Source organism: Plasmodium relictum (assembly GCF_900005765.1).
Source record: "Plasmodium relictum strain SGS1 genome assembly, chromosome: 14".
In the NCBI taxonomy this organism is placed as follows: Eukaryota; Apicomplexa; class Aconoidasida; order Haemosporida; family Plasmodiidae; genus Plasmodium; species Plasmodium relictum.
In genome coordinates this window covers 171,309-184,203 of record NC_041692.1, presented here as the reverse complement: position 1 = coordinate 184,203, position 12,895 = coordinate 171,309, and the positions used below count along the sequence as shown (strand labels likewise).

The 12,895-nt window shown below is 18.6% G+C and overlaps 1 protein-coding gene across 1 annotated transcript; it reads right to left on the bottom strand.

Moving 5' to 3' along the window:
• Positions 1-261: 261 nt before the first annotated feature.
• On the bottom strand, positions 262-12,219 carry PRELSG_1404300 (MORN repeat protein, putative; the record flags this gene model as incomplete). Its single annotated transcript, XM_028679085.1, has 1 exon — positions 262-12,219. The coding sequence occupies one exon, from the start codon at positions 12,217-12,219 to the stop codon at positions 262-264; it is 11,958 nt and encodes a 3,985-aa protein (XP_028534834.1).
• Positions 12,220-12,895: the final 676 nt, after the last annotated feature.

The window sequence follows — 12,895 nt, the reverse complement described above, 5'->3', positions numbered from 1 at the left end:
TATATCATAGGCAAATATCTAATTAGAATATAACAAAAATAAGAATTAAATTAAATAATAAAAAAAAAAAAGAGTATATTTATAATAGTTCAAATATAAAAAAATAAATAATATGAATTCTTTAAATTTATGCATATTATATATTTATTTACGAAAAATTATAATAAAAGCGTAATAATTCTTATAATAATATATATGATTATGACGAGAAATACAAACTCATAAAAAATATTCAAAAAAATAAAGAAAAAAGAAAAAAAATTATTTTTTTAAGAAATAATTTAAATCAAAATGGAATGGTTGATTCAAATAATTTATGAAACTTGTAGAAGTGTCAAAAACATCATTCATAATATTACTTAGCAAGTCACTTAAGGGCATAGTAATATACGCGTCAAGTTCGTTATCTATATATAATTTATCTGTTGTCATAATATCGTTTTGTAATCTTTCCTTTTTAAAGCATTTATCAGAAGTAGATAATTTTTTTTTAATTTGTTCTTTTTCAAAAGAATATACTCTAAGTTTATCATATTCACTGTAATATTTTCCCATATTATATATTCGATCATTTTTAAAATAAGATAAAATATATCTATTTTTATTTTTATAAGATTTTTTTTTTTTATATATATATATTCCAAAGCCATCTTTCTTAGCATCTTTTATATCACCTTTATAAAATCCATTTTTTAAATTGCAAGAACCAAAATGAGAAAATTTGTTATTATCCCAATAACCTATATATATAATATGGGTTGAATCAAAAGAAATATTTAAAGATATATCTGAATTAATATCTATTCCATCATATGCTTCTAATTTTCTGGCTAATATTTGAGCATTAGATAAACTTAAATTAAATTCATTTTCATCATTGAATTTTAATTTTTCTTCAAAGTATAATTTACCAAATCCTTTTTTAAAACCTCGATATAAATTACCACAATAAATTTTATTATCTTTATGACGTAGTATATAGCAAAATTTATCAATCATATCATTTTTATAATAACCATGATATAAAATTTTATTATTGTTATTAATTAATATTCCTATTCCATTTCTCTGATAATTCTTTGAAAAATAACCATAAAAGACATATCCATTTCTAAAATATATTTTTATTTTTTGTGAGTTCTCATTAATATTTGAAAGATGTAGCTTGGATATTTTTTCATCCTTAATATAAATATTAATATTATCATGTAATTTATCTTTTAAGAAATTACCTTGAATAATATATTTTTTATTCTTTAAATTTAAACTTCCTTTTCCTTCTCTATATCCATTTCTCCAAAATCCTAAGTAGGTATTTTTATTATCATCTTTATTTTTAAACATTCCATATCCATGAGGAAGAAATTTTTTCATTTCTCCTTCATAAAAAAAGTTTTTATTATTAAAAAATGCCTTAGGATATTCTTCATTGGTACTAGGTTGCCCTCTACTATTTATTGAACCAAAATATTCACTTTTATCAGCATAAATTATTTTTGCTAATCCTACATTTCTACTTATTAATGGATAATATAATTTTTCATCATTTTTTGTTTTCATATAATCGAAAAATTGTTCATGTAAAATGTTAGTTTCATCATATCTATATATTATATCTTCTTGAGAAATTTCATTTGATATGTTTTTTTTTATATAATTATTTGGTAAATTAAAATTTTTATTCTTAAAGGAAATATCACTTTTTTTTTTTTCTGAATCTCTTTCTTTACTGTCTTGGCCTGAAAATTCGTTTATATTGGAAGTGCTTCTAGCAACAGTAATACTATTATTATTTGTGAGATTCATTATAGTTGCATTAGTATTATCTCCATTTCTGAGCTCAAAAGATGGATAACCAATTAAATTCTTAAAATTATTTTCATTAGACTCAAAAATTTCTTTTTTCTTTTTTATATTTTCTATGTTACTTGAACAATAAAATGAGTAAATATTCCATTTTTTTAAATAAGGGATATAAACATCAATAATATCTTTTTCCCAATAATCCACATTATTAGTAGAATTATATTTTGACATTACACTATTTTGTATTTTTTTCATCATCTCTTTGTTAAAACTTTTTTTTCTATCATTTTCTTTGTGATTTTTTTCTCTACCAAAATTAGCTTTAATTAATAAAGGACATAATTTATTTATTTTATTTAAATGCAATTTTTTCACATATTCTTTATCAATTAAAGATATTATTCCTTTATCAATTATTTCATCATTGAAAAAAACTCCTTCATATAGATACCATATATTAAAATATTTGAATAGCAATTTTCCTTTTCCACTTTTTTCTCCATTTACCCAATCTCCATCATATATTAAACTATTAAATTTATCATATAACTTACCTTTTCCATTATATAACATATTTTTAATATCACCAACATATTTACAAAATAATTCTTTTTTCTTATCATAAAATATTAATTCTTTATGTATAGTTCTTATTTCATCTTCTATATTCCTTTTTTTAAGAAAATTTAACGTCCTCATCCTTTCTATACTTTTTAATAAATAACCAAACTTTTTTTTATCCTCTTTTCTATTAGCATATTCTTTTCTTGAATCACTTTTTTTATAACTTCTTTCAGTTAATTTTTCTATATCACATTTTTCTATTTTTTCAATAGACCATACATCATTTTTCCCTTTATTTTGGCCCTCTTCTTTTTCATTTTCATACTCATATAAATTATTTTTAAATGAATCCAAATTTTCATAAATATTTATAGTCTCTTCTAATTTCTTACACTTTTCATAATTTTTTATTAACTCTTCTACTCTTTTTTTATAAAAACTATATGTAAATATGTTTAGTTCATAATATATACCATTATTTAATTCATTGGCTTCTATATAGGTAGTGTTTAATTGGATATTAGAATTTAATTCTTCACTTTTCTCTTTCGAAAAATCATTTACACTTTTATTAACATAATTTTTATTTTTATTATTATTGTTAAAAATTTTTACTTGACTAGTACATCCTTTTTGTGAGATAAAGTGGTAGTCTTCTTCTATTATTTTTTCATCGTATTCAAATATTTGAAAAGAATTCAAAGAAACTTCTTTCATCCTTTGATTAATTAAAAAATTATCTTTTTCTGTTAGTTTAAGGTACATATTATCATTTATGATTAATCTATTCCTTAAAGTGGGTAAAATAAAAGGATTAATTTTTATCAATACATTAATATATTTTGACTCACTGTTATCGAAAATTTCTTGCTCTTCACATATAAAGAAAAAGTGTAGGGCTTTTTTAATATTCCCTTTTATGTTACATAAATAATTTGCAAATAAATGAAGTAACTTTAAGATAGAATTGATTCTTTTATTTATATGATTTCTATTTATTTCTTCGTTTTCCAATAAACTATAATACTGTAAAGATTTGTCTGTTTTTTTTTTTTTATACATTTTAGTATATTTTTTTAAAGAACAAAAAAAAGAAGTATCATTTTTATTTGCATTATTAAAAGAGCATAAATTTTCATTTTTTTCATAAAATGCTTGGTAATCTTCATTTATATCACTTTCAATTAGTATTTTTTTTTTTTTTTCATTCTTAGTGTTTATTGTATATATATCTTTTGTCTTTAAATAGTAGTTTCCTTTTTCTATCCTCCAGCATATTTTGTTATTATAATTATCAAAAAAATAAATAAATAAATCATGATTTATAATTTCTATATAGCATGGTAATAATTTATGATATACTAATTCTTCTTTTTCATTAGATGAATAAATAATGGAAGAAATAGTGTCACTGACTAATGCATTTGAACTATTATGTAATTCATTGATTTCATCATATTTTTTCTTTTTTCTTTTTTTTTGTTTTTTCTTAATTTGTTTAAGATCATCTGACAATTTTTCATTTTTCTTATCATTGCAAAGAAAAAAAATTGGTTTTGAAGATAAAAATTTCATATAAAAGAAAATTGGAGGTATTAAAAAACCGTTTTCTGGGTTTAGAAAGTTAACTGAAATAACAATGTGAATAAAATTAAAATTTTCAATGGAAGCATTTTTTTTTCGTTCAAATAAAGATTCTTTTATATTATTTAAAATATTTTTATTCAAAATATTTATGTTATAATATATCTTAGAATTTGTTAATGAATTATTTAAAAAATTATTAAAAAAATTAGTAAGACAGATATTCCATTCATATAGTTGTTTATCCACACTTTTTGTTTTTATTATAAATTTTTTGTTAATAAAGAATGGGAAATAAAAATCATTTTTTATACCTTTGTATTTTTTACTTATTTCATATATATTTTTTTTTATATTATAAATTTTTTTTCTGAATAATCTTTTTTGCTTTAAATATCTTTCAAAAATTGCGTTACAAAATGATTTTAAGTAAATGCTGCAATTATTTTTATTAACTTCATTATTCATTTGTTTATCTCTTTCTAGTTTTTTAATTTCCCTTTTTAAAAAATGAAATTTATTATAAAATAAATTATCAATTTCTCTTTGTACTTCATAAATTTTTTCATCATTATTAATTTCATCAAGTAAGACAAAGTAATTTAATTTTTTTTTGTAGTAAGTAATCATGTGTATCAACTTATAGGAAGCTAGTTCTTCTAAGTAAGTGACTATTTTAGTTATTACAGGTTTTTTATTTGGCGGGCACTTTTTATATATTTCATAAATATTGAAATTTAAGTTATTGACATTATAATTAATAGTATTTCCTTCTTTATCAAGTATTATATATTTCTGAAATATATTTAATATATATGTAAAATTCAAAATTTCCAGCAAAAAGCTAGATAAAACTTCAATGTTTCCTTTGTTATTTGCTAAAAAATTATATTTATTTTCATATATTTCAATATTTGTAGAATATATTTTTATTATATGCTTGTAATCAGCAACATATCTATAGAAAATTTCTTGTCTTAATTTATTATGATAATTTCTTTTTTTCTTGTACTTATAAAAATAATCAAAATTATAATAAATATTTTTAAATAATAACTTTAGCCTAGAAATTATTTTTTTTTTTTTTTTAGATATATTATAAAAGTCATTAACTTTTGTATTCTTTGAATAAAATGGATTTACAAATTTATTAGTAAAATTAAAATATTTATTATTTTTTTTGTAAGATTTGCCTTTTTCTCCTTTATTTTTATGTTTTTTTTCATTATATATGTTACCTATTGAATTATCAGAAGTATTTAATAATTTATAATTGAAACATTCAGATCCTTTTTTTTTTTTTTTAAAAAAAAGAGATTCTTTTTCATTCTTTTCCTTTTCTTTTTTCTTATATATACTTTCACCTTCAATATAAGTATTGCTTAAACAGTTAAAAAAGTATCTCTGCAAATATTTGATAATTGCAATATCATGTTTTGACTTGATCTTATATAATAGTTGAATAGAAATAAAACTGTTATGATCTATTTCATTATAAATATCATTAAATTCCTTCTCCTTACTTTTATCTTTCTCTTTATTAGAGAACAAACTTTTAAAAGATGAAAAATTACATTTTTTTTTATAATTTATATTATAATGACGTACAAAAAAAGTGTTATATTTTTTATGAACTTTAACAAAAATACACTTTTTTTTATTGTAACTACATATTTTATAAATATTAATATTATCATCAAAGATTATTTTTCTGTTACCATTGAATTGTTCTATACTTACTTTTTTTTTATCTATTTCGTTATTTTCATTTTCGATTTCACCACTTTCAAAGTTCTCTTTTTTGTTATTTATATTCAGAACAATTTGTCCTTTTTCTGTACTTCTAACTTCAATTTCTCTTGTAATATAATCAGAAAGGAATCTGTCGTTCTTTTTTAGGTAAACATGATATATTTCATTTTTATAAAATTTTTTGTGCCGTAATATAATAATCTTTTTTTTTTTTAAGAAAGAAATATAATTTAAATGAGTATTTAGATAAAAACTTTCTTTAAATTTATTTTCAACTTTTATTTCATAAAACATGTCTACATTATTAATATCATAAGAAACAATTAAAATTCCTATTTCTTCACACATAATAGGAAACATAATAAAATCATCCTTCTTCATATGATAGTCTTTTTGATTATAAATAAGATTATGATAATCTTTATTATCACTTTTACTTTCATTATTTTTATTATGATCCTTATTATTATCTTCATTTCCATCTATACATGTATTTATATTGTATTTTTTTTTATATGTTTGATTATCACAATTATAATAATTTATGTTATGGTTTTTATTATTATATATATTACTATTAAATTCATTATCACTTATATTAATATTTTTAAAATATTTATCTTTAAATACTAATTGCATCTTATATATTTTATTTGGCTTAATAAATATGCTAGAGATAATTAAGTTGTTTTCATTTATTATTGTGTAAGAATATTTATCTATTTTTATATTTTTAAATTCTTTGTCATTATCATATAAATTTATATTATTTAAATCTTCATAATTATTTTTTTTTGTTGTAATATTTGTCCTAATTTTAAAGTTTTCATCGTTTATATTTTCTCTTAAAATTTCATTATAATTTGATTTCATTTTGATTAAATTGCAATTTGGACTATCTCTCTTTTGATACACTGTTTTAGATATAAGAATATCTAAAATTTTGTTATAATATAATATAATACCCTTTTTCTTTTTTTTTTTTATAAATAGAGATATGGCTTTATTAATGTTGGGATATTTCTCTTGTGTAACTTCAATAGTACATATATAAAAATTTTTGTTTTTTTCTATTTTGTTATTAAGATATAAAGGAATAGTTGATAGTCTTTTAGTGTGTTCATTAAAATTTACTCTTCCATAACAATATAAATTCTTGTAAAAATTATTTTCGAAAATATAATTATTATAGGAACCTTTTCTCAATATTTCATTTTTATAATTCATATCGCTTTCATTCTGATATATTTCAATATTGTTAACTTTTAAGTTTTTAATAATTATTCTATCAAAATTATGTCTTAATTTATAATGTTTTGTTTTCTGATGATAGTTAGGGTCAATTGTGCTCATTTTACTTATAGTTGATTTATTTTTTTCTATATTTTTTGGTTTGAACAAAGATATATTTATATAAGTATGTATATTTTGAAATTTATAAAAAGCATATATCGAATATGTTTTTAAATAAATTATGTTAGCTTTCATTATTATGGTATTTCTAATATATGTGAGTATTTCTCCTAAGATAATATTTAAAACAGAGAAATCTATATATAATATGATTGTTAAAAGGGTCAATACGAAACTAAAAAATATAGAATCCTCTTTATTATTATCATTAAACAAATAAGAAATAAATAAAAAAAAAAAAATTATACTTGCAATTAATTCAGAATTATTTTTTCTTTCTTTTAGATTTTTTAAAATGAAATATATTCTAATATTTCTTATCCAATAATTTTTTATGTAGTCATATAATCCTATAAAACTAGCAAGTTTACTGTTTTTATAATTCAACATTTTGTTTTTATTTAAATTAACATAACTATTGCTAGTATAACTTTCTTTATCATACTCTCCTCTATTATATTCTTCTCTTTCATATGATTCATAAGATACTTCCTTGTTATAATATTTCTCTTCATAATTTGTTTTGTCATAATTGCCAGATGCTTCATTCCCTTCTTTATTATTTATTTGATATTTACTATGTTTCTCATTGATAGAATATGAATGTAAATTATTTTTGTCATGTTGTTTTATCATGCATTTATCACATGAAAATTTTTTAAATTGTTTTTTAAAAAATTTCATATTTCCTTTAATAAAACTGTAACGAAAATTATATAAAAATATAGATAAGAAAAAAAAAGACAATAAAAGAAATATAGCGTACATATTTATAGGAATAAAAAGATTTATATAAATAATACATACAACAATTATCGATCTTAAAAAAACAAAAGAAAAGATATCATCATTAAAACAGTTATTAATAAGAAAAGAATAATTATTTAATGTATCATTATAAGTTTGTTCAATATTAACAAATAATTCTACACTCTTTTTCTGAGATAGCAATATATATAAATGCTTTAATTCTATTACTTTTTTTAAATATAATTTTTTTTTAAATAATAATATTTTATCATACATATATCCAATTTTTATATTCTTAAAAGAATTTAAAAAATATAAATTATTTTTGTTGTTAGTATTATTTTTTAAAAAATTTCTATCAATAGTAATTTTGAAATACTTATTTTTTTTTACATCATTTTTTACTATATCGTCATACTCGCATTTTCTTTTATAATTATTAATCCTTTTTTTAAAATAACACAATTTTTTATCATTATTCTTATATTTATCTTTGTCAAAATCACTTGTTTCACTGGTATAATGATTTTCTGTCCTTTTATTAACATTTAAAATTCTATATTTTATATCACTTTTATTATATTGCATACAAGTATTCTCATTTTCTTTTAATTCAATAATATTATTTTTACATTTCCTAATATCTAGTGAATCATTTAACATAAAAAACTTTGCACTTTCATTTTCACTTTTGATTTCATTTTTGCTCTCACTTTTGCTTTCACTTTTGCTTTCACTTTCACTTTTGCTTTCACTTTTGCTTTCACTTTTGCTTTCACTTTCACTTTCACTTTTGATTTCATTTTCACTTTTGATTTCATTTTCACTTTTGCTTTTACTTTCACTTTTACTTTCATTTTCACTTTCACTTTCATGGAAATATTCTTCAACTATATAAAATATCTTTTTTAAAATTTTAACTATATTATCATAGACTTCATAATGATATAAAATATTACTTGAAAGAAATATATCATCTGAATTGTTATCATTCAATGAGTATTTTTGATTACAGTTTTGATTTAAGAAATCCTCTTTTTTTTTTTTTTTAATGTTATATTTCAAGTAATCAAAATCTTCTAGTAACATTTGGTCGAGCATTTTACTATCACCTTTTTCGTTGTCCTTTTTGATTATGTTTTTAAAAAATCTTTTTAAAGGTAAATTGGTTCGTAAAAGCTCTTTTTTTAGCACATTTAAATCAACATAACGTAAACAAGGGAAAAGAAAATCCTTTTTTATATTATTCACATTTATAATATTATAATTAAAAACATGTTTTTCTCTTTGATTTTTAACAAGTATTTGGTTTGATGATAAAGATATATCACATACATTTTTAAAAAAAAAGTTAAAAGGGAGATATTGTACAATCCCATTTAATTTATAAATGGATACTGGAATGAACTTTTCTAGCTTATAATCATAAATAACATTATTTTTAATAGACAAGACAAAAAGAAAAGAAGTAGCAATATAAGAAAAGGTGTAACAAAGAAGTAGACAAATGCAAATAAATTTAATAACAAAAAAATCAATATAAATAAAATAAATTTTTACTTCATAAATTCTATCCAAAAGTAATATATTGGATGTTGAAAAAATAACTGGATATAAAAATATATCAAATACAAATAAAAAAAAATTTTGGGGAGATAAAAAGGGGACATGTATTTTTGACTGATATTTTATGTATATGAATTTAGTAATTATAAAATAAAAAATTAATAGTAAACATAAAATATAAATAATATTTAAAAGTGTACTAATGTAAATATTTAAAAGTATAATATCATATTTTGAGCTACTATTCAATTTAAAATTTCTATCATTTTTAAAGTATTTATTTTTTTTATTTAATTTTTTATCACTTATAGAATTTTCTTTATTTTCATTAAAAGATAATTCTTTATTATAATACTCTATATTTGCTTTGTCTTCATTAACTAATTGTTTCTTAGTATTATATATAATGTTACTATTGCTGTGGTTCTTTTTATTATTGCTAATACTATTTATAATTTTACTATCATGATTCTTAGCATTTTCTTTATTATTTTTAATGTTACTTATATTACTATTATTATCTTTATTATTACCAATACTGTTTATATTGTTATCTCTATTATTAATATCATATGCATTATTACTTATGACTTTATTAATATTATTTACATTATAATTATTATTATTCATGTTATACCCTTTTGTAATATTTTTAATTTTCGTTTCTTTTATATCTAAATTTTTTATAATATTTGATATGTGTGTATTTTTTCTATATATTTTAACATCATATGTATGTGAAATGAAAGAAAGCATTTCGAATTTCTTAATAAAATAATTAAATAATGATGGAAATGGATACTTCAAATTTAGAAAAGTCAGTATTTGTATAAATTTAATAGAATTTAAAATTCTGGCAGGTTGTAGACATGATAAAAAAATATATGCATATGAGAAATATGAAAGAATTTTTAAGAAAAATTTAAAAATTACGTTTTTTCTTATAATGATTAAATCAATATTATTCAATACTTTTTTGTCATTATTTATAATTTTTATATTTATATTTTCCTTTGATTTTCCTATTTCTTTTATTATATATTTCGTACTGCTAGTAATTTTATTATTATTTATATATAAATTAGAAGAATTGTTTTTTTCTATATCATAAATATTAGGATTTTTTGTTAATAATAAATTTGTATCTGAATAATTGAAATTATTTTGTTTTTTTTTAAATATTACTTCAATATAAGATTGCTTGTTGTTTTCTAAATAGCAAATATTTTTTTCTGTGCAATTGGCATTTATTAAAAATGCAATAAATGAAAAACTATTGGCTATAATATTTTTTGGTGTTTTATTTATATAAAAAAAATAATTTACAACATTTAATTTATTTTTACTATTGTTTTTATTATTATTTATATCATTATTTTCGTCATTATTTATTTCATAAACATATTTTAGTATAAACATATTTTTAATTGGAAATATAATTTTATTTATTTCCTCATATAACTTCCTTTTTTCTTTTGTTAAAAAAAGTTTTGGCCAAGATAATTTTTTATTGTAATTTATTTTGTCTTGGGAAATAAATATATTTTTATCTTCATAATATTTCATATCTTCCTCATAAATATTATTAAACATCATATAATCGCTTTTATTATTTACTTTTTCTTTTCTATATTCATCATTATAGGCATTTATTAATTGCCATTTTTTTATGCAATCATCATAAAATAAATCATCTATCTCATCATTTAATGTTATTAAATTATATTCAGATATTACATTTTTATCATTTATAGTGATGTTTTTATACAATTTATTATGAATTCTAATTCTTAACCAAAATTTATCATCATATGTAAAAATATTGTATCTATATGTGCTTATATGAAATGATGGTAAAATGAAGTTTTTATTAACAGAAGCATCTATTCCATTTTTTATATCAGTAAAATATTGTATAGCATTTATATCATACAGATTATTTAAATTATTTGTGTCATTACTATAACAAAAAATGTTTAATTTATAAATATAAAATTCATTTTTGTTAAAATTACATACACCTGTAAATATCTCGAAATTATCAGAACAAGTAAATTTGTAAAAATAAGTTTCATATTTATAATTTTCATCTTTTAATAAATTGTTCAAATTTTTATTTATGTAAACAAAATTATATAAAAAGGATGATGCATACAAATATACTGGTGTGTTTCCCTCAACATTAATATTAATTTCATAGAATTTTTTTATCATTTTGCTATCAAAAAAAAAATAGGAAATTTTATTTTTATTAATTATTTTCATATTGTTAGGATGTAACAGATCAATATCTTTAAAATTATTATTCTGATCAACAAGAAAGTTATTTACAAACAATTCTCTTAATCCTTTTCCCTCATATTTAAATACAATAACGATTGAAATAAAGAAACATTTCTGCACTTCGGATAATTGACATACTTTATAATTTACTTTTATATTACTTTTCAATTTTAAAATTATATTATCATTAGTTATTTCTTTATTGTCTTTATTATAAAAAGTTATTTTGTTTTCTTTACTATTTGATATGTTTATAAAATGCAATTCTACATTTTTTGCATTGGGGATACATTCAACTAAGTATATGTATCTAAAATAAGTCTTTAATTCATAATATTTTAATGAACACTCATTTTTATTTTTTATATCTATTTTAAATGAATTAAACAAGGTGGTTTTTTCTTTTATATTATTTTGATAATCTACATCCTTTTCGAAGAAGAAGCAACCATTTATGATTATGCTATAAAGAATTAATATATTTAAAAATTTTTTTATCATTTTAAAATTTATAAAGTTAGAACATTTTTAGTAAGAAAAAATAATAAAGTTTAATTTCATGTTTCCTTTATTTATATTTAGTAATTAAACATATAATAATGTAGAAAAAAGAAATTCTCATGCATAAACATTTTTAATGAATAAAAATAATTTATACGTACATATATATATAATATTTTCCTAATGAAACTAAATCTATTTTTCCTTTTAAACAAAATTTAAAATACAATGTTTATTTTGTCAATTTTTCATATATATGCATTTTACTGAGCATTTTTATAACATACTATATATATATATATATAGTGTGTTATTTTCCTTCAAAATATATAACTGCATATATGCAATTTCATATACAATAAAAATATAGTATATAATTTACTATCTATATTACTTTTTTTTTTTTTTTTATATAAATATTACATCTTACTTATTACTATTACATTTTAATTATTACACATACTATTTTTATTCTGTATTTGCTCAAATAATTTTATAATGAGGGAATACATAAAGATTGCTCAATAATAGATACAATAAAGAATAAATAGAATTAAAAAAAATAAAGTAAAATAAAAACAGACAGAATTTCTAATGAAAAAAAAAAAAAAAAAAATGGACAATTTTTTCTTTTTATATAGAAGTTATTTTATTTATTTTCCGCTTATATTTCTAC